The sequence below is a fragment of the Mytilus trossulus genome, chromosome 2, assembly GCF_036588685.1.
Source record: "Mytilus trossulus isolate FHL-02 chromosome 2, PNRI_Mtr1.1.1.hap1, whole genome shotgun sequence".
Classification (NCBI taxonomy): domain Eukaryota; kingdom Metazoa; phylum Mollusca; class Bivalvia; order Mytilida; family Mytilidae; genus Mytilus; species Mytilus trossulus.
This window is the reverse complement of record NC_086374.1, coordinates 20957995-20981962: the sequence shown is the minus strand read 5'-3', so window position 1 is coordinate 20981962 and position 23968 is coordinate 20957995. Positions and strand designations below refer to the sequence as shown.

The 23968-nt window shown below is 33.3% G+C and overlaps 2 protein-coding genes across 2 annotated transcripts; one reads left to right on the top strand and one right to left on the bottom strand.

Moving 5' to 3' along the window:
* The first annotated feature begins 843 nt into the window (after positions 1-843).
* LOC134706713 (endoglucanase 4-like) lies at positions 844-14988 on the top strand. Its single transcript, XM_063565897.1, has 12 exons — positions 844-976; positions 5612-5798; positions 6166-6502; positions 7047-7217; positions 7489-7676; positions 9088-9247; positions 9618-9729; positions 10101-10251; positions 10909-11053; positions 11416-11587; positions 14197-14369; positions 14922-14988. Exons 1-12 carry the CDS (start codon positions 897-899, stop codon positions 14978-14980), a joined length of 1935 nt encoding a protein of 644 aa, XP_063421967.1. The 5' UTR covers positions 844-896; the 3' UTR covers positions 14981-14988.
* Positions 14989-16579: 1591 nt separating this feature from the next.
* Positions 16580-23870, bottom strand: LOC134704962 (uncharacterized). The gene is made up of 6 exons (XM_063563742.1): positions 23592-23870; positions 22837-23102; positions 21585-21834; positions 19180-19564; positions 18302-18352; positions 16580-16960 (listed from the first exon to the last, which is right to left on the bottom strand). The coding sequence occupies exons 1-6, from the start codon at positions 23733-23735 to the stop codon at positions 16653-16655; spliced, it is 1404 nt and encodes a 467-aa protein (XP_063419812.1). The 5' UTR covers positions 23736-23870; the 3' UTR covers positions 16580-16652.
* Between the last annotated feature and the right edge of the window lie 98 nt (positions 23871-23968).

Here is a 23968-nt window from a genome sequence, read left to right as displayed (position 1 = left end):
TAACAAATTTCGCAGAGAAGTGTTATTGCCAATGTTCAGGCCTCCGATGATAACGTGGCTAGCCATTTGAATTGTTTAAACTAAGCATTTGACTGTTTGTCTTTTCTTTTGGATTGTTATTTAAGTAAAAACAGTGGGCCTTTGGTCTTCTCTGTTGAATTATTTTTTTTATTAAAACCGCATTTTCAGATTTGATTAAGCCAGGGTATTTGTAGCTTACTATTATCTGGTTTTGCTCATTGTTGACCGCACGATGACTAATAGTTCAACTTGGTTACTTCTTCGTTGATTGCTCTCTGGTGGATAGTCTTCTCATTGCCAGACAACAACTCTTTTTATCTAATCAGTTGTTTGTACCTTTATTGCTGACTTGGAGTTAGGAATGGATGCAAGTGAGTCGAATGACTAGACCGTAACAAAAATAAAAGATGAAAAAATACAAATGATCATTCAATGATTGTTTTAAAAAAAAGCGGTTATCAAAATGTCAGTGAGCCGAAAAGATAGACACTGTATGGTACATGTATACCTATTGGTGACCTTCTGCTGTTGTTTTTTCTATGATCGGGTGGTTGTCTCTTTGACACATTCCCCATTTCCATTTTCAATTTTATTATGAATTTTTATTGTTTTCAATGAATTTAAATAGATCAAGGATGATACAGAATTATAATTGAACAACTCTATGCAACAACTATTTGAACTGTACTTGGTACTCTTGTGCATGTAGTATTAGTATTTGCCCCAAGAAAATTCATCGCTATAACAAATTCCTTTGAAATTGGGCAGGTTCTGCCTTGACTTCTAAAATTACATAAATTGACTTTGTTATTAACAGGTATATGCCGAACACTAATACATAGGAACCCAGTGACCTACGTTCACGAAATGGGATCATGCTGATAAGAAATTGTTTAATAATAAGACGTTCACTTCGTCCCAGTAGCTATTGTGGACGAAACTACGAGACTGGCAGGTAGGTATTTGCTTTATAGATAGCGTCTTACTTATTGGTATAGATGGTTCAAGTTAACAATTAAATTGATTGTATATTGCTGTTTAAAAAAGATGCGGGTAATACCTCAACGAGACAACAAACTAACACCATTTTATTAGTAAGGTTTAACAAAAGGTAATGTAAAATAGAATTATGTCGAAACAATATTCACGCTTTAAATCGACCCTTGTTCAGAAATTTATTTAAAAAAATTAAGATGTAAACTTTTAAGATCACCATCAACTACAATAATCACAAAAAAATGCAAAAAAAACCATATTGAATCCAACAATCAGCTTAATATAAGCATATTATCTAACAAATCATTAATGGTTTTCCTAACTTCTTTGATGTTTTAATTATTTCTGAGTGGTTCTAAATAAAACGACCAAGACCATGTAAAAATTACAACAAATAGGTCAAGACATAACATAGTTTAAAAAAGCGAAAGGGAGCCCTGTCTGTGGTTGTTATACCCCCTGTAAGATAAAACCGCAAATATCCAACGAATCTTTTACTTGGATAATTAATTTCTGAACAACTGAAAATAAGAATATAATTCTTATTATTCCCAAACCAAAACGTTTATCAATGATGTGTTTCATTGCAATGGCTACTATTTACTGTAAAATCATGAGATTGACATGTGGTAACTAAGGAGTGAGCCGCCATATATATTTTATGTAATCCATGATAAATGTAGTTAATACAATAGAAAGTGATGCATCAATATTAGAGAAGTTAATGACATTATTGCGCCAAAATCTCTCCAATGCAAAACGAAAGCAGCACATCATATTTGAATTGTTGACAATACTCCACATTTGTCTTTGATTTTGCTGGTGTCGTGTTTGGATTTTATTTCATGAATATTGATTGATTGGTTGATTGATTGGTGATTGCTTCCCTTCCAGTCACAATTATGCATAAATTAAAAAATATACTGCACTCCTTAATGTCCACGGTCATGACAACCAACTCGCGAGAGTAGTCGTACGTAGTGATGACGTCTTGCATAAATCTAAATATTATTCTTATTCAAATTTGACCTACCGTACTACGTAACTGTCTTATCTCATGTATATGACATAACTGTATCATTCCAGTTTCTGAACTTATGGCTCAGGATCGGTTATGATTTTTTTATACTGATATCAACAGAAATATTCATTAAAGCACTTAGAGACTGAGATATTTTTTGCATGAACCCCCTGAGGGGTTCATGCTTATATATTGGTGAGTTTTGGATGTGTCTATGGGTCACTCGATATCTCTCGGCCGGAAGCCAGAATAAATTCTCGAAACGTCTCGAAAGTTATCGGTCATTTATACAGGTTGTTATCTACGTCTTTGGTATGGTCATTTGATGGTCCTTGACGACGCAATTATATTTGTTTTAAAACGACCACTGTACATCGTTTGTATCTGGGTCAATTATAACGTTGCATTGTCTGTTGTCTTGATAACATGTAAACTAATTATGTTTGAAGATTTAACCACGGGCATCACTGTGTATTTCATCATAGCCTTACGGGAGAGAACATTCTGGTTAAAATATTAATATTAGATCGGAAAACAGAAAGATAATATTCTTATCAAAAGTATTTAATTCGATCAGTATCAAAGAAATATATACAAATTACATACTGTATTTATGTTTTCTTTTAGAAACTAACAATGATTGAAATCAGAATATTTTCAAAGCTGCAATTAAGAAATGAAGTATTTTACATATGACGAGATACTCTGCTTTGGCATTTTTGAATATTCTTTTGTAAAGGAAACAAAAAAACTGAATCTAAATAAATTCTTACATCCTACAAAAAAAATGATTTTAAACAATAATCATTATATTTCTACGTTAATTATTTCATATCATTTTAGTTTTTAGTTTTTTTTATTTATTATCTATATTTTTGTATTGTAATATAATATCAATTAAACGGAAAGTAAGATATTTTTTTTTATTTTTTTTATTTTAAACGGTCGTGAATAAAATGCTTGTGTGTTTTCAATTCATAAAGCATGATTTTAAATCCTTGCAGCTCACAACAACCGTAAAAATAGTTTACAATAATCACAACAAAATTTAATTACAACCATAATGTTGATTATTTTATACTGTTTTGCATAAAAGTATGGATTTAGAAGTCTTTGCTTATATTTTGTGTATTAATATATTCACATAGTGGAATGTTAGAATTTAAAAAATCGATAAATAAAATGTCCATCCGTAAATACTTGACGTTCGTGTTCATAGATATTATATATATTCAAAAGAATTTGAAAAAAATACTAACAGGAATGTTAGTTTATTATAAAATTTCAATTCAATTTTTGTTCGTATGTTTAAATAGTTTAACCTTTTAGCATCTACATATTTGTACTATGGAACGGTTCTGAAATTTGTATTCATTGTGTTGACCAACTATCCTACACGTCTAGATTCATTCACATTATACATCACATTTCAAAAGCACACTATCGGTTTGCGTTCTAAAAAAATCCGGATAAAATGTCAATGAATCCGGAGTCAAAACATTTAATGTAGGCCGTTTGACATTCGAATTCGAAAATATGTGATGACACAAATGCGTATTCTTTTCCTGAGTATCAGTGAGATGCTTTCTATTTACTATTTCGTGCGCTAAAAGATTATTTGCATGCAATACCATTAAATTCACTCGTGAAAGCTTATTTTCGTTTTCGTTATTTAAATTCAGGACACGGAAGAAAGAGTTTTACATGTGACTTTCAAGCACGGTCATCATTACTAATGGTATTTTGAACTCGAGTTGTTTCTCTTTTATTTCTTTTTTGAGTCACTGTCCTATTATAAACTTTGACCTTTACAAAAAGCTAAGAATAGATTCCTGAACTTTTTAATATATTTAGCCTTTAAACTTTTTTCATTCGATCGTCAATGATGTTTTTTTGTAGACTTAACTCGTGTCTGGCATACATCATTTTAATTCTGATACTTTTTTATATCTACATAACTTTTTATACAAATTGGTTGTTTTGAAAGTGTATTCATAAACTTCTGAATAAAGAAATTCTTCGGCAAAACTGAGTTTCCCTGTAGAATGTTTGAATTGATTTAAGAAAAGTTAGGAAATCCTTGAGATGTTTTATGAGACCAAAATAAGTCTCTTCATAAGAGGTCCCAGTCAATTGCATGCTACAGGTTTCACCGCATACAATTTCTGCCATGAGTAAAGACAGCTTCGAATACGAGTTGAGAATTTTATAGGCATTCATTTAGGAAACAAAATATAAAGATATGATAGATAAAATAAATGCATCCACAATTCCAGATTATAAAACAAACTGAGTGCATAAATTTATATTGCGATAGGTTTGTGAAATTTGCATAAGTCATCCGGTTAGTAGAAATTAGGATTTGTCAAAGGGTTATAATCGGGAAAATTCTGAACATTCCCAAGTAATAAATAAAATAGTCGAGCTTTAAAATAACTATTCAAATAGAAGCTGTAAATATATACTTTCAACTGGCTTCTTCTATTCATATTCAATTATTTCAATTCAAAAGTAAACACAAATTCAGCAACGATCATTGATGACCCGACAGTCAGCGGTCTTAGGTTCATGTATTGCTTTTCTTTTTTTAAAGAAAGCAACTTGTTTATAATACACATCAGAGTTTAAAAATATTTTATGTCCCCATATATTACTAATGCATTTAACTTACATAAAACCAATACAGACACTTTACACAAGTAATAAAACTCCTATTGTGTCAAATGGTCTTTCCTTCCCAAGAATAGTATTTTATATGGTCTCTTTAAGTCGATTAAGAAGAAGAAAAACATCGATCGACCGGGTCAGGATTTTCTGGGTTTCAGGAAACCGATTTTTTTGGCAAATGAGGTAAACATTTTACGTCTCAGTTGGTCAACATTATGTTTACTAGTGGAAATTTAAAGAGAGAGGAATAACCAATTCCCCCTGTATACATGTTTGTATTTTTTTCAGTCACAGAGTCAAAATCTTAACGTCTATAACTATGAGTATCATTTTCAATATTTTTCAAATGAAATTCGGCGCTGAATTGTGCTATTTTGAAGTCATTTTGAGGCAAAATTAAATTTTCTAAAGATTTTTTTTGTGAATCGAAGGGCGTCACTTACCAAATGCAAAATATGTAACAGACAATATACAACTTAAATTCCATCATAGTTTTGGACTTTGGTGATGAATATCGTTCTTTTACATTTTTGATGAATTCTTATAATTTACTAAATCCTGTTAAAATTACGGTTTTTATTAAATAAAATTGAGAATGGAAATGGGAAATGTATCAAAGAGACAACAACCCGACCATAGAAAAAACCTTCAAGAATTTAGAACTTGGTCAATCTTATCAAAGTAAATATGAGAAGTTTATTAAAGTGGTGTACATGAGATGTATAATTTACTCGCCAGATCTCAAATCTGTGGATCATCCGAGTATAATGAACTTCAGTACTTTGCTTACATTCTGTTTTGTAAAAGCATTTATAGTTCATAGAAACAATTTGTTATTTGAAGATGATACGCCGTTACGTCGGTACTGGTGATAATATTTATAATATTAATTTGTATTTTTTCCAGGATGAGGACTTTGTTATTTGTAGCTTTCCTGGCGTTTGTATCATCAACAAGGGGTGAAAGTCAAGGTGTATATATCACCGATACATGGAATGGTGGCTTCCATGGACATTTTACTCTTAGTCCAAGTCAAGCAGTAGATGGCTGGACAGCACATTTGAAATTCAGTGGTCCTGTAGACAAGTTAGAGGTACGGTTGTTTTTTTTAAATCGAGTGACGTATGTCGTGCAGTTGTTATATCGGTACATGAAGATACTAAAGACACTAAATATGATTCAAATATCATTAATACTTAAGTTAATAAAAAAAAAGAGTTAAATAAACTCATCATAGATACCAGGACTAAATTTAGTATATACGCCAGACGCGCGTTTCGTCTTCACAAGAATCATCAGTGACGCTCGAATCCAAATCATGTTTATTGAAAAAATAAATGTTGATACAATTGTACCACCAAAATGCATCAAATTCAACTACCAATGATTCGTATTCCACTCAAAAATATGTTCATCGTGGAATATTTTCTTTTTTGATTTATACATTTTGAAAATTTTAGACCTGGACAGCAAATTTGGTTTCCAGTAGCAGTGATAAAACAGAATTTGTTCTTACGAACAAAGATTATGATAAACACATTGATGCAGGAGGCGAATTGAAGGTTGATTTTAATGGACGTGCTCCTGGAACATCCGCCCCAACAGCCACTGTCACGATAGAGGGCGTGGATGCTGGTACAGGAACAAGTACCGGAACCGGAACAGGAACTGGCACGGGAACAGGAACAGGAACCGGAACTGGGACTGGAACTGGTACTGGCACTGGTACTGGTACTGGTACTGGTACTGGAACAGGAACAGGAAATCCCATAACACCAGCACCAGCTAAAGGTGTCGGTAAGTAGAATCGGATGACTGTTCCCATTTGACAATCTCCAAGTCTTAGTACGATAATTGTACTTCAAATTTTAATCACCGTCACCTAAGATGAGTAGAAGAAAAATGTAAAGTCATTCCCAATTACATTAGACAGGCTCTTCATTTGGGTTAATGCTTACGGATGTCAAGACGATAAATATATATCATCTGATCTGTCATTATCAAGGATGATCGATACTTTATCGATGAAGTACTTCCCTCTCGCATCGCAATTGGCATAATTTGATAACATTCTCGTGCTTTGAAGGTTTTGAGTAATTAAAAATTTCACCAGCATTCGCAGAACTATTCGACGTTTTTTTGGAATTAATTAAAATCAAACGGGGTTATACATAAATAAACTCTATGAATGCCGTATGACCAATACCAATGAAATAAGACTTAACATAAAACATTTAAAAAAAGACCAAGAAGACTTGAAGATAAAGAAAGTACAATAAGAAAACTATAGATACAGTAAAAACTGTTTTCCCGCTGTAAAGTTTTATTGTTTTATTTTTAGCTGGTTCAAAAATGAAATACGATTACGGAAAGGCAATGTCACTTTCTATCAAGTTTTATGATGCTCAGAGATCTGGAAGATTACCTGCCAACAACCCTATCCCATGGCGTAGTGATTCCGCAGTGAATGATAATGGCGACGGTCACGATCTCTCGGGTGGATGGTATGACGGTAAGTTATTTACTTCGGTTTTAGTTTGTAATCTGGATTTGTTTTCTCTGAATTGATTTTACGTCTTTTGAACAGCGTTATAATACGGTTGCCTTTATTTGCAATCACGAAAAAAGTTTGAACACGTTCGAAAAGTATACCAAGCTAAGCATTACACTGCAAAATATTCGTATATTGATCTATATTCAAAACAAATATTTAATTTATAAAGAGTGAGAAATCAGAGAGAAAGTTAGTTGTTACTTTTGAATCATACTGTTTTATTTTATAGCTGGAGATCATGTTAAATTTAACCTCCCTATGGCATGGTCTTCTCATGTGCTTACTTGGGGATTAGAGAAATTTAAAGACGCTTATGAAAGTGCCGGTCAACTAGATATGATGTATGATATGGCAAAGTGGCCATTGGAATACTTTATGAAATGTTGGGAACCAAGTAAACAGCAGTACTGGGTACAGGTAAGTCAACAGGTTGTTTTGTTAGTTCAGTATCGGAATCAAAACTGATATCGTCAGGATAAATATAGTGTTGTAGTTAGTATCTGAGTTGAACTATTAAAAACACAAATAGAATGACAAAAATAAATATCAAAAATATGATTTCATGATTTCATAAACAATTCGATCACAATCCATCCATAAACCAGTAGAATTCAAGTTAAGGTTAATATTTTGGCCTGTTCACTTTATTTTCATTACTACTACATTTTAAAACAAGAACTATCTTTAAAAAAGATATCCGACGTAGTTACAAATTGTTTCGTGAACATTCAGATTTTATTTAAATAAGTGGTTTACCATTTAAATAACGTTTTCTCTGTTTGAGTTCAGTATTATCGGTCCTCGTATCTTTCTGTTCACATTCACCACAACCCTGCGGAAATCTCACATGCGTAGGTGCGTTCTAAACTTCATGTACGTTCGTACAACAAAGTTTACATTAAACTATATAATTGTCCCGAATAAACAGCTGTCATGGAAGCAAAAGCTATTGGAGAAACAATTATTTTAATAAAAATATAAATCTTTGTAAGATGTAGTTCAATTTTTTATAGTTTTTCACTTGCTTTCCATCACGATATAATAAACGAGACGTTTTTTCAAACAACCAAACACAACCAAATCACCCACCATGACAGCATTTTGTCCAATCACAGAAAGTATTTTCGAGCATGCGTATTCTGTTGCCATAGTGAAGCGTCCTTAAGTTCAAAGTGCACAAACCGAAACTATACCGACTACGTCGGAAAAAACCTTATCTGATGACATAAAACAAACACAGAACGGTGACCTATTGTTGTTAATTTCTGTGTCATTTGGTCTCTTGTTGAGATTTGTCTTATTGGTAATCGTAGCACATATATGAGTCCATGGATGTATCTTGAGAGATTTATAGATTATCGTTGATCATCTCAACGAGATTGATTTTCTCGCTTGAGCTGGTACAGCGAAAGTGAGAAAAGCAATCGAGTTGAGATGACCAATGATAATCTATTTATCGCTTTTTAACCCACGACGACGTTGTCAATTTCATGTCAATTTCGTTAGCAACGCCACGTGGCCTCCTTAGTTTCTAGTGATAATTTTTCCATCTCAAGCGAGAAGCATGATATGAAAATTATCACAAAAAAAGATAAAAAAAATGCACAAAATAGCGATAATCATCAATTATTATTGATACAGAGTGTTAACTTTGTCGTATATGATATATCGCCAGGATCTGTTGTTTCTTTAATCTTTTTTTATTTATTCACGATCAGTTTACATTCGAGGTACATGCTAGTCTTTTAAAAGAGAATCACATTTCCTCACAAATGTACTTTTTTAAGCATATAAAATTTCATAATTTGTATTTATATTATTTGAACAGGTAGGCGAAGGACATGCAGACCATGGTTTCTGGGGAAGACCTGAAGACATGCATATGAACAGACCTGCGTTCAAAATAACAGCAGGAGCCCCAGGAAGTGACGTTGCTGGAACAACAGTTGCTGCATTGGCATCCGGATATATTGTTTTCAAAGACAAGGGTAAGTAACTCTTGATAGTTTTTTCCAACGTAACTGCAGATTAACATATCATCCGTCACTGAAATCATGCGACGGTACATGTAGAATACATATGAGCCACTTGGCAATAAAATATATTTCCCCGTGCACATTATTTACTATCATTTTTTGTTATTATAGTTAATATATTAACATAATTTTCATTACTTTACTTTTTCAAATAGCTGAAAATAACATTTACATATCAGAAATAAGTTCATTAAATCTTTCCAAATAAGAATATTTATGAATAAACCTGTATCAAATGATAATGATATATATATATAATAGAGATATAATTTAGCTTCTTCACTCATCAGATTTAAGTGTATTGTAAAATTTTATTTTTTAGATGCTACATTCGCTGGCAAATGTTTGGAAAATGCCAAATCTTTGTATACATTTGCTAAGGCCCATCCTGGTCTCTATTCCAACAGCGTTCCACAAGTCAAAGATTTCTATGGGTAATCTATATAATGTAACCTTACTTTCGGCTTACTTATAATCAACTTTACACGCCTGTGGATGGAAATTCGTTTTCCGAAATGCTGTGTCTATTTGTCATCACATTTACAATGTTTTATATATATATTTTAATTTGCACACCAAAAATTATGTGTTAATTGCATTGTTGATCATTGTTAGGCAATCAATATGAATGTTTTTATCAGAAACTACATTTTTTGCCATATTTTTGTAAAATACCAAATTTGTGTATACCTTTGCTTAAGAACCTACTGGTAAACATTCCTACAGTGTTTCACATGTATGTATGTATGTGTTTGAACGAACAGATTTCAAAGAAATATCAATATTTCGCTTTTCACTTCAATAGATCAACCAGTTGGAAAGATAATATGTGTGAAGCCGCTGTAGAACTGTACAAGGCTACTCAAGATGCCAAATATCTGAGCGATGCTAAAGGTTGGTTCAATAGTGGAACTGCATGGGGATATTCCTGGGACGACCAGAATGTAGGCTGTCAGGTAGGTTTTATCAATGTAGGACGTTTAATGATGATGCATACCATGTGATAACTATTAAGACTATTTTCATTGGCATATAAAGTAATAAGATTATCATAATTGGTCATCAGTTTGGCTCAGATGCAATGCTGCAGTATCAGCATGTTAATTTGATACTGATCTGTCATCAAGATGAAAATAGTTTCACATGTCCATTTAGTCTCTATCTTAAAGTTTTTTTAACCTTCAAATGTTAAATCTGTCAGGTTTATGAGGTACCATCGAGACTATGATACTGTTATTACTTTAACCAGATATAATGTAAACACACATAATACAGATATTCTTTAAGGAGAAATCTTCAGGATCATGAAATTTAAGAATTCTGCATGGAACATAAATTTTGACTTTAATTCCAATAACAGTTTAGATGCCTGGCGAAATATTCGAAAATAGAAATGAATTCTTGAAGACTATATGTATAGGCTTATGTATTACACCCTTGCGGAAAACGGTTACGAAAAAGATTGCCGTTTCATAAACAAGTTAAAATCTCTATTGGCTGTTGTCTCATTAATATGGACTAGTACCTTACGTCATTCTATAAATAATACCAGTATAATGTCTTTTTTTGTATAAATATTTGCCAAACACATTTTTTTTACACATTTATTTCAGCTTTTACTATGGGAGGCCACACAAGAAGCTCAATATAAGACATCTGTTGAGGCCTTTGTAAAATCGTATATGCCGGGTGGATCTGTACCATACACACCATGTGGTCTTGCCTGGAGAGATCAGTGGGGAGCTAACAGATATGCTGGTAAAGAATTATCGTCTGTTTACAAATTTTGTTTACTTACTCCCTTTTAATCTCTGATTTATTCTTATTTCAATTCAGCACACAATGCGATGATTTCCTTACTTTTCTTGTATACAATGGTCATATTTTTTACTCTATATTATTTCAGTTTTCACGTCAATTGAAAGCTGAACCAAATCTTGCAGTGAGAGTCAATCTTAGATCCAATCATTTACGATTAAATAATGCAATTTAATTTAAATTGAGTATTTAAGGTTCAAGTATGAATTTGATTCCGTATTAAACTGCTGTTAAAAATGAAAGTGGGTTGGTTTGTCTGTAACAGTAAACTAGAAGTGAACCAATAAACTTTTATTTTATAGCCAATGCTGCTTTTGTTGCTGTAACGGCCGCTGCTGATGGTATTGGTGGTGATGCTTACAAAAAGTTTGCCATGTCACAGATGAATTATATTCTTGGTGATAACAACAAACATATGAGCTACGAGATAGGATTCGGGAACAATTTCCCAAAGAAGCCTCATCACAGAGGAGCGTAAGTATCACATGATTCGGTTATAATTTCCCAAAGAAACCTCATTACAGAGGAGCGTGAGTATCACATGATTCGGTTATAATTTCCCAAAGAAACCTCATTACAGAGGAGCGTAAGTATAATAGGATTCGGTAACAATTTCCCCAAGAAACCTCATCACAGAGGAGCGTAAGTATCACATGATTCGGTTATAATTTCCCCAAGAAGCCTCATCATAGAGGAGCTTAAGTATAATAGGATTCGGTTATAATATCCCAAAGAAACCTCATTACAGAGGAGCGTAAGTATAACATGATTCGGTTATAATTTCCCAAAGAAACTTCATTACAGAGGAGCGTAAGTATAATAGGATTCGGTAACAATTTCCCAAAGAAACCTCATCACAGAGGATCGTAAGTATCACATGATTCGGTTATAATTTAAGAAGCCTCATCATAGAGGAGCGTAAGTATAATAGGATTCGGTAACAATTTCCCCAAGAAACCTCATCACAGAGGAGCGTAAGTATCACATGATTCGGTTATAATTTCCCCAAGAAGCCTCATCATAGAGGAGCGTAAGTATAATAGGATTCGGTTATAATTTCCAAAGAAACCTCATTACAGAGGAGCGTAAGTAAAGCATGATTCGGTTATAATTTTCCAAAATAACCTCATCATAGAGGAGCGTAAGTATGATAGGATTCGGTAACAATTTTCCCAAGAAACCTCATCACAGAGGAGCGTAAGTATCACATGATTCGGTTATAATTTCCCCAAGAAGCCTCATCATAGAGGAGCGTAAGTATAATAGGATTCGGTTATAATTTCCCAAAGAAACCTCATTACAGAGGAGCGTAAGTATAACATGATTCGGTTATAATTTCCCCAAGAAGCCTCATCACAGCGGAGCGTAAGTATAACATGATTCGGTTATAAGTTCCCAAAGAAACCTCATTACAGAGGAGCGTAAGTATAATAGGATTCGGTAACAATTTCCCCAAGAAACCTCATCACAGAGGAGCGTAAGTATCACATGATTCGGTTATAATTTCCCCAAGAAGCCTCATCATAGAGGAGCGTAAGTATCACATGATTCGGTTATAATTTCCCAAAGAAACCTCATCACAGAGGAGCGTAAGTATCACATGATTCGGTTATAATTTCCCAAAGAAACCTCATCACAGAGGAGCGTGAGTTTATTATGATTCGGTAATTAAAGGCAACAGCAGTATACCGCTGTTCGAAACTCATAAATCGATACAAAAAGACAAATCCTGGTAACAAACTATATTTATATTGATTTTCCCATTCTAAATTGGTATTGAAGATTATTTTGACATACCAATCTTGTCAAAAATCATCCAGTTTCTGAACTAAGGTTATCTCAGTCGTATAGTCACAGACAATGTGGTAGAAGATTTCACGAAGTAAGATTATAAATAAGGTAGAATAATAACAGATGTCCTTAATTACATATACATGTGGAAGAATACAATTGTTTACTTTTAATTGCTCTGTAATACTGCAAGTAGACTGTTGTTCACTGAAGGTATAAATGTAACAAATGCTTCGAAGCCGAAGCTCCCAAGCGTTATATACTTTTGATCTTGATAGTGCCTTATGAAATTTATTCGAGAAGTGTGTTTCATACTGTAACGTGCAACCAGGCGTTTATATCTCAAACGTCCGTTCCAGTAAATACTTGGATCCAAGTTGTCCACACACAATACGGTAAGGCTAAAAACTACAACTATCTAAATTATGCACAATCCGCAATGAACCAAAATATATACACGGGCTCTTTGCCGATACAAAGTAACAACGAACAATTATATAATATACAAATATAATACAATAAACCAGCCTGTCCTCAAGAATGGGACGATGTGTCACTTAGAGACAGTATAGCTGGTACAGCTTGTCCTCCGAATGGGACAGTCTGTCAATACAAGACAGAGCGGTCTGGTACAACTTGTCCTCCGAGCGGGACAACCTGTCACTACCAGACAGTGTGGACTGGAACGACTTGTCTACCGAGTGGGACAACCTGTCACTACCAGACAGTGCGGGCTGGTACAGCTTGTCCTCCGAGTGGGACAGTCTGCCTTGTCAATCCTATCAAACTGTACGTTCACTTGTACCCAGTACAAAGTGTCTCCTGAATATTAAAGCTCTCTTAGCGTCTTAATATTCCTAACGTACGCTCTGTTGACTGGTGACGGCTCATCGACAGACAACCGACAGCCTCGAGTGCCGTTTCTCACTCTCTTATATACCCCAGGGCGACTATACTATTTTCTTGATAGGGGTGTTCTCTAAATGTTCTCGATACCGAACACAGCAATCCCTCTAAAACACCCCTATACCCTTGAACCTAACCACCGACTCTCCCGCCAAACGTCTAAATCTACACAACGCTTCTTTCTGTATAAACTTTGCATATATAATACAAGATTCTCTAGATATATAACCATAACGACCAATAAACATTACAATACGTCCATTTTAAAAATGCTAGGCAAATAATTAAAATCTACGCAAACCCTATATAAAATACATCTTTTGCTATCTGTAATAATGGATCCATCTATAAACGTGAAATGATATTGATTTTTGTTTTTCTTTTAGATCTTGTACTCAGAGTGGGTGTGTAAGTGACGGTCAGGACAGTCCCCATCAACTTGATGGTGCTATGGTTGGTGGTCCAGGCCGTAATGACGACTACCAAGACAACAGACAAGATTACGTCAAGAATGAAGTAGCCTGTGATTATAATGCTGGATTCCATTCAGCTAATGCAGGTATGTAGGATACAATGCAGGAAATATGGTTTCGATTGTCATTTGATTCTTTAAAAAAATAGTTAATGGTTAACCCATTCACTTCAGACAAATCATTCAAAAGCAGGGAGTGTTATCTAGATCTATTCATTGTGTGTGGATCCTGGTGTATGTTAGGTTTCTTACTTTAAAAAACTATAGGGTTTATCGACTTTGTCTTTAGTGTATTTTGTAATATAATACTTGGTCGGTAAGGAAAAGAGTAAAAATTTGGAAAAAACATATGTGTTTGAATTTATTGATTTGAAATAGGAGATTTGATGTTTCGCCGATTTTATTTTCTTTCTATACAAATGTTTACTTATTATGAAAGAATTATTCAGTTATATTTTAAGAAATAAATGCATTACATTGCAAGAAACAAATGAACAAATGTAAAACTTTACCAAAATCTGTGACGAGCCCATTAACTGTACCTTGACGGTCAGTATTTTTATCAATTTGACAAAGAATTGATATCAGCATATACTGACTGACTATAACCTCATCATCATGTACTATCTTTTGTTGTAGGTCTTTACCACTTTGCTGTCAATAACCAATTGCCACCATCTCCTTCAGCAAAATGTTAAAATAAAAATGGTGCTCATTGCAGACTTGTCAGTTTCAAAATCAGATTCATGTATATTTAGTGAACAACAGTGTACTGTGCTACTGTTTTAATTAATAGTTTCAAAACAAAAGCAGTTTTTTTATTCTTTATACAAAGTTGACAGAAAATTAAAGTGGTCCAAAATAGTGTGGAATTGTTTACTACTTTTCTAACTTGTCTTTTTTAAACACCAATGATCAGACTTATATAGACAAAAGTGCCATTACAGACAAAGATAAACCAAGCCCTAAGTTCCCTAAATTTAGTTTTTATTACTTGATAGATACCGAGACATGAGAAAAGGGTTATAACAAATACATTCTTTGAATAGCTACAAAACAAATGTGGGACCTTCAAGTTTAAGAATTAACGATAAAAATCAAAACCAGTTACGTTGGGTTTGGCTAATGCCAATAATGCCATGGGGTAGAAAAAATCATATTGTTTTGAATAGTTTATATTTAAAATAGCCCAATTAGAGGCATGTCAAGTTGGATGTGTTTACTACTAGGCTGGATATACCTTCGGGTAGTAAACAGCATCCAACAGCAATCGCATCGACCCAGTTGTTTTAAAAAATCTCAACAAGGATATTTTTATGAACGCGCAATTTGCCAAGATAGGTCTTATCAGTGTTTATCAAATTAAATATAAAACAATCAAATATTCACAAAAAAAAATGTTCTACATCTAGCTATGTTAATTTTGATCTGGTAAGGACTATTAATAGTGTTTTGAGTTATTTTATGCACAGTAGATTAACATACAATGACCGTGCAAATGGATTTGCATATCAACCCAGTATAGCGGACTATTGGGATGGTGATAGCTGGTGTTTATATAACAAATTGTTTATTAAAAGCAGAGTTGGGGCATACGCCTTAAAACCAGTACCACAATTCCAAATAAATCAAACACCATAAGGATTCAAAAATTGACCGGTGCAGACTTTTGCAAACTCGTTATATTACATATCAGCGAAAATAAATGATCTGCCATCAACATGAAACACTTAAAACGATAAAACTCGCTTGATACATGAAATATCAATGATGCAGTCATGGTCGGAAAAAAATTATGGCCAATTATCAGTTTAATTTACTTGTTTCACTCGCTGGATCAAAATCAAGAGTTTCATTTTAGAAATATCAATATTACAGAGTTTATGCTGTAATTAACACATTTTTCAACAATGTAACATGTTTTAAGATAGTAAAATAAAAAAGATATTTAGCTGCGAAAATAAAATATTCAGATATGCAACAAGACGATGCTTCTGGGTTGCAATATGCATATGATAATATATGGCACGATCAGCCAGTTTTGTTTTGTTTATTTGTTTTTTAAATTTAGCCCTCCACCGTTTTATATAAATAGGTGGAGGATGATGATGTTTGAGTTGTGTTTAAGATCCAGTGGCAAATATTGCATGAATTCCATTCATGAGATATGATTGATCGATTGATTGATTGTTTGTTGTTTACTTTATGTTTTTTTTTCAAGACAGGAATCAATTAACAGGCTTGGTATTTTTGAATTTTTTATTAAGTATTCCTTATTTATATGTTTATTTCGACATTTTGTTTATCATTTGACCATAAAAATGATTCTGCTCTAAATTATTCATAGACAATTCCATTCAAACGATTCGCCTATTCAACTATTCTTTGGAATCTGAACTCTGCTTCGTTATCAAACGCATCTTGTACCATACGTCCGATGTCTTGTCTGTCAATTCTTTCCAGAGCTTTCCTTAAGCTTTCTACCAGGCTTTCGTAAGGTCGTTTTGGTCGCCACTTCCGAAACATATTTTCTTTAAAGTTGGGGTCGTTCATGAGACCGTTCAGTGTATCTACTGACATGTTTAAATTAACACCTAGTCTGAAGCATTCTTGTTCAGTTAAATTGTCACCAATCTTTGTGAGTGACACAAATCGAAGGACTGTACATCTAATCGGACCTGAAACAAAATCAAAGGTTTTATACATATTTATGTAGACCTACACCTTTTTTCATTATTTTTGTGCTTCTTTTACATTAATTTTCATAAAAAATAATAAATTCTTTGATTACAATCAAAAGTTATTTTCTGTAAGAATGAAAACAAACAGGTAAATAATGCCAATGAAAATAGTGAAATAGAGGAAAATACCATAACAAACAAAAGTAATAAATCAAACACCGAACTACAAACAAATTAAAGTGCCGATCATTAAAATGCAATTGTGTGAATGCTATATAATTAAAAAGGCTTTATAAAAACCTACCCGTAAGTCGTCATTTGATATCACCTGGACACACACAAGCTGATCTCAAAAACCTTACCAACACAATCATAGACCACAACGAGGGTTGGTCGAAGGTCGACAGAGTCGCTCGGGAAAGATTTTGGATAAGAAAGTTACGGACAGTTTCCCCAGAGGGCATTAATGAAAAAACATAGAACCAGTCCCTCTTTTGCCTGTCATCACCTGTTTCCAACAACGCCGGCTTTAGTACTGGCTTTACAGTTCGAAATTATTTTTAAAAATAACAGTTTAAATTACAGGGCTCCATTGATTTGTGATGGATGTATAAGTACGTAGCCACGTTCAATTACTTTACCTCATTATATAAAACTTTTTTTTTTAATCGTTATTAGACTGCTATTCGTTTGGGAGGCTTAAACATGTAGTTTCTGTTGTAATTGCCCTACCGTTGCCCTAAGTACGTAGCCACGTTCAATTACTTTACCTCATTATATAGAACTTATTTTTTTAATCGTTATTAGACTGCTATTCCTTTGGGAGGCTTAAACATGTAGTTTCTGTTGTAATTGCCCTACCGTTGTCAAATTTATACCATCCTGGATCGGTTAGGACATTTTTGATTTTTTTGTTCGAGGACTGCCCTCAATGCAGTTATAACATCTAAACTGTCACAACCTTTGGAAATCTAGAGTTGTGCCAGTTCACAACGAAAATAACTATTTTCATTTGGCATATCTATGTAATCTTTGCGTCGTGTTTGGAAATTTTAAAAGTGTATCAGCGTCTGTGGTGTTCGCTTCAATTGTATAAATTCAAGATTTAGAAAAAGTATCTCAGTTTGAATATATTGACATGATTCATTTGACATCGTGCTATTATTGAAGAAGGATATCTGTTATCCGAAATATCTAATATTTGTAAATTTTATAGTTATTTTTGACTTGTTGTATACAACAATAATATATTCAGAAATGATGTATATTGCTCCTAAATATTGCTGTTATTTTGCTAACGAAGGGAACTTTAATTTGTGATCGGTATCTACAACTTACATTCAGGATCATCTGGATCAAGTTTGGTTTCTCTTAACAGCCCATCTGGAACTGAAATATAGTCAATAGTCAAGAATATTACACACTTGAAACTACACAATAGATATTCGTTATTCTCCTTCTGGCGTATATACAAAATTTAGTCCAAGTATCTATGATGAGTTTATTAACAACCACTGCTGGTGGAGATTTATTTCCCCGAGAGTATCACCAGCCCAGTAGTCAGTACTTGTGTGCTGACATGAATTATCATTGATATGGTTATATTTATAAATTAACTGTTTACAAAATTTTGAATTTTTGAAATTCTGAGGCTTTTAAACCTCAGACATAGATTACCTTAGCTGTAATTGGCATTTTTTGGTCCGTACATTTTTAAGATACATTATTATGAGTGGTAGTTCATATACGTACTTAGTCTATATTTGTATATCAAGAAGTTCTACACATTTTCCACACAAAAAGGTTGTTTATTTTAGTCATTTTATACCGCCTTGAAGAAACAGTCAATTTGACTAGAGTATGGGTTTTTTTATTACAGTATTTTCAGCATGTGTTGTACTTAAAAAAAACCAGACCCAATTACTATCTCGATATTGCAATTACTATGCACATGTGCAAAAAATATATAACATTCACGAGTTACCTCCTGTGTTTGAAAACATAAAATGGGAATTCGTTTAAATTTATTTTCAATATATTTAAAAAATGTCAAGTCAAATTTAATATTACATAGATATTTGACGAAAAGCCAAAGACGATTTGGAGGCATCCGAAGTACGGATAATGGATAATGGAAGCCACGCAATAACAACAGATTAAACAGTCCCATGTTTAGATTATCTTTAAATTATTTGTAATTTAATGGTTTAACTTACTTTCTACGTCAGGAATTTTGACAGCAATTGGTAACGTTGTTGGATATTCAGTCTGTGGCTTTTGTTTCTCCTCAACGTTTTCATTTTTAATTGCAGTTGTTTTTGAAAATGGACAACAGCTACAAAAACCAGGTGGTGGTATTACTTCTGGTACTTTATTCAAGTCTGCTTTCTGGTTTGACTTTGTCTCCACCTCTATAATTTTGTCGATTCTGACTTCACCGTTAGGCAGCTTTGGTGAATCAACCGTTACTTGACCGGTAGTCAGTTTGTGATAATCCACTAAATTGAATGTCATGTGGTTTTTCTTATTGTTTGGATTGAATATGATAATTTTGTCACCTTCTGTTCTTTCCTGAATTGGCAGATCTCCTGAGAACGTTATCTAGATAAAGTAAAAGAATAACTTCGTTAGAACCAAAATCTGGACTCGAAATTATCCCCCTATGAGAAAAATCCGTGTACATAATCGTTTAAGTATGGTTTCTTTGTCTTAACAGCAAAACTGTATTTTTTCTCAAAGAAAATCTATACAATTTAAATCTTACCGGTATTTTGAAACGATTGGCATACATCCGACTGCAAAATCTGATAAATAGTTTGAAAAGAATTAGGCAAAAGGGTTTTTAGTACAAAAGACTTCATATTTTAACAAGCTATATACTATAAAGTCACATTTCTTTTTATTTCGTGATGAATAAAACAAACAAGAAATTTTATTTTTCAAATTTTTATTCTTCTTGATATATTAAATTCAGCTTATTCCTTTCGTGAAACATCCCCCACGTAACTTTTAATTTTATCTGTGAGCATAATTGCAATAGCCATGCACTATCGACAAATGACACCTGAAATTTAATAAATTTATCTACAAACAGTCAACACATTAAATTCGAAACTTTTCGCTATATTCCAATGAAAACTTACAAAAGTCGAATATTTTTCTTTTCATTTACGAAATAATTCATGGGGTTTGAATGTATCGTGATTTTATCACGGGTTGGCCCTTTATGACAAATATTTTACCCTGAGCGAAAGCGAGGGGTACAATATAGGCATAAAGGGACAACCCGTGGTAAAATCTAGATATATTCAAGCCCCCATGAATTATTTCGATTCTAATAGGACAAATACCGTAGTTGTTTTACATCGAAGCGCTCTAGGTGATGGCATTTTTTGCCGTTCCCGTTAATAAACGCACTATTAAATTTACGTTAAATAACGGAGCAAACTAAATAAATGATGATGCTTAAACTATTTACACTAACATATTTAGATAAATTTGATTAATCTAAATGATTAGTGTCTCATATGTATACAAAAATGGCTATCATAAAACATTTTAAATTAGCATCATTTGTTTACGTTTTCTTGTTGTGATGATTTTCGGTTTCACAAGCGTGTAATTTCCCGGAAAATGCTTATATTCTGACGTCGTTGTTCTATGACGTCGGGTAGCTCATTCATTAAAATACATATGACGTGGGAGTAGAATAGGAACAGCCCTAACAATTTAACCCTCTTGCTGCCGACCGTTTTTCAAGGTTGCATTTCATATGCCGGAAAATACGACAGCTCAACGTCTATGACGTAACATGACAAACAACGACGTCATTCGATATATGAAGTCACGACATAATGACCATTACATTTGGGACCCATCGGAGAAAAACATAACCCTGTTTAATGTTCGGTCTTTTAATTGAAAGAGATACAGAATTGGTGAGAAGCTTACATAAATTTATCCATGGACATATGTGTCCCTCCGGCACTGCCGGTTTGGACATATGTGTCCCTCCGGCAGCAAGAGGGATATTCATATTTTACCACGGGTGTGTACTCAAAGCGTTTGAAGGACGTCATGTTAGAATATAAAATATTGAAGAAAATTGTGCAAATTCCTACAAGAAGATACAAAGTAGTGGAGATACTTGTTTCATAAACCGATGCCTTAAACAAATGAATTTCCACAAAAAAACATCGTCAATATCATTCACAAAAGTATTTAGGTTGAAAACAGACAATCAATATTAGATGCTGTTAAAAGCTGAAAAAAATGAATAGTTATGGTAATACCTAATCAACATAACGTATACTATTATCTTGCCAGGACTAAGATAACTACTTTTACTTCCTAACTTCATGATGAAAGTTATAGAATGACAAAATGAGTCTTCTTGTAGGAATTATAGCAACATTTCATGTATTATACGACATTGACCAGCCCATATTAAACAAGTTATATAGTAACTTCAATTTGGGGATTTAATACATAAAAACCTACGGACGATGACAAATGACAACAAGAAGTAAACCCTAAACTTCAAAAGGCATACAGAAACCCCTGCCAATTTGATACAAGGACAATATTCCCATATGTATCCCCCGTCTAAATATCACTGTACCTTAAACTGTTGGTACACCTGTACAATACAATCAAAGTATACCACGGACTGAGTTTCAAATCCTTTGTCTTTCCAATGTTTACGTCGTTGTTTGCCCAAATTCTTCATACTGCATTCAATAATCAGGGTGAACACTCTGTCTGTTTCAAACTTAACCATTGCAAACAATTCAATAGGTTGCTCCTTTTTAATTGCTTGAGTTGCCAATTTCGACGCTTTCTTCTTATATTTTCTAGAGCCGGCAACAAAGCTGAAACAAATAAAAAAGCACCGTTTTAATGACACAAGGAAAGCTATTCGTACTTTATTTAATTTTGCCTAAGGAAAATCGTGAAAACTAAATGGTACCACAAAAACGTTATTTGTGTTGTTGACAATATTTAAACTTTTTTCTAGAATACTTGTCATAAAGTTAATCTAATTACAAACTTTAGTAATATGCTCTTGAAAACATAGCTTATTTCTTATTTGAAATTGTCTGTTAACTATCTTTAATATACCGACTGTGACCTATTTTCAATTGTGATATTATATTTCAGTGTGGATGGATATGCAAACATAGAAGAAGACGCTTGATTATGGGCTTTCCGTTTCTACTTTTTCTCGGATTTCAGTTTGGATTTGATTTTACTTTTTGTCCCGTCAATGACCTGGTATCTCTCCTATTAGAATGCATGCGATGCTTTCAAGTTTTGATTTTAATCTTATATATATATAGATATATCTGTTTTGTGAAATTAGGAATTTAAACACCATTAAACTACTGTTGCCTTTGAATTTAATTCACTAAACGTACTCTCATATCGGTACTTAGTGATTTTTGACTTACCTGGCAGATCCTTTTGAAATGAATTTGATAGTTTGTTATGATGGTTATTTTCTGTCGCAATTGATGAGTTTTATCTAGACGAAACGCGAGTTTGACGTATTCAATTATTATCCTGGTACCTTTGATAACTAGTGACAAAGGCTAGGGTGAGGGTTGGGCGCTCAATACACGTCTGACCCTGCATCATTCTAAACGTGTCTGTCCCAAGTCAGGCGTCTTTACTTCAAAAATTGTTGTTAGTTGCTGTATGTTATTGTTTTTTTGTATATTGTTTTAACATGCATAAGGCCGCAGCTTTTTTTCAATCGTTTTTAATTTTGTCATACCAGAGCCATTTAAAGCTTTTGAGCTTTTATACAGTACACATCAGACAATATAAAATATGGACGAAACGATTGCAAAATAAGAAAAACAACACCTTACTACGAAAAATGTTTGACGTCGAATGCCACAAATTTCTTTTGATTATTTGTTTCTATGATTTCCCAATCATCATCATCCTCTGGGTATTCCTTGTGACAGCCAAGGATGATAACATCTGTATCGGTCTGAGTGTGCACTGGCATTTGCATTTTAACTGTTTTCTTGGGCTGTTTACCATCTGACATGGTTAAATCCAATACATTGGTAATCAGTAGTGGTTCGTCTACATCTTTGTCATCCATAAAGAAATCTTTGGTTTCTGAAACCTATTTTTCAAATATTCATTTAAAAAGAGAAGTATATTCACCCAATTTTAATAAAGATGTGTCTTTATTTAGCTTTTTGCTTCCATAACCAAAGATATATTACATAACTTATATTATCATTATATTTGGTTTTACTTTTGACTCATTTGGAAAATTGCGTGATGTTTTGTATTTGATACAATTAAAAGAGGGGAGAAAGATACCAGAGGAACAGTCAAACTCATTATTTGATAATAAACTGACAACTCCATGGCTCAAAATGAAAAAAAAAAACAGGACAAATTATAATACACAAGAAACAACATATAAAACTAAGGACAGAGCAACACTAACCCCACCGAAAACTAGGGGTGATCTCAGGTACACTCACTTTTTTTAGACCGCTTTATTTGATCAAATGACATGAAACAATTAATCAGAGTGCTCTTATTAAGGGTTAAGCCCCGGATGTTTAAATGATATGAAAATTACTGAGGATTTTTTCCTTACATTCACTTGTAAATGACCAAGACCTTCAAATGTTCCTTGAGGTATATCTATCTTGGCATCTGGTTCCATTACAGGTTGTATACACACAGCATCCTCTGTTACCGTGAATGTTTCTGGTACTTCTGTTGTAATTATGGCAAACATTAATGAGTCTTTATTTCCAAAAGTTATTGTGAGAGTTACCTTTGTGTACTGGAATGAAAATAATGCTTAGTGATTAAGAGGTCAGATAATTATATATATTATAATAAACAGTCCATAACCTTTAGCTCAAAACAAAAATATGCTAAGAAAGTTCTAATATTTGTTTTAAGAATGCAATTATAAAAGCGATTTCTTCCCACACATTTAAAATCTTTGCCTGGTTAATACAAATA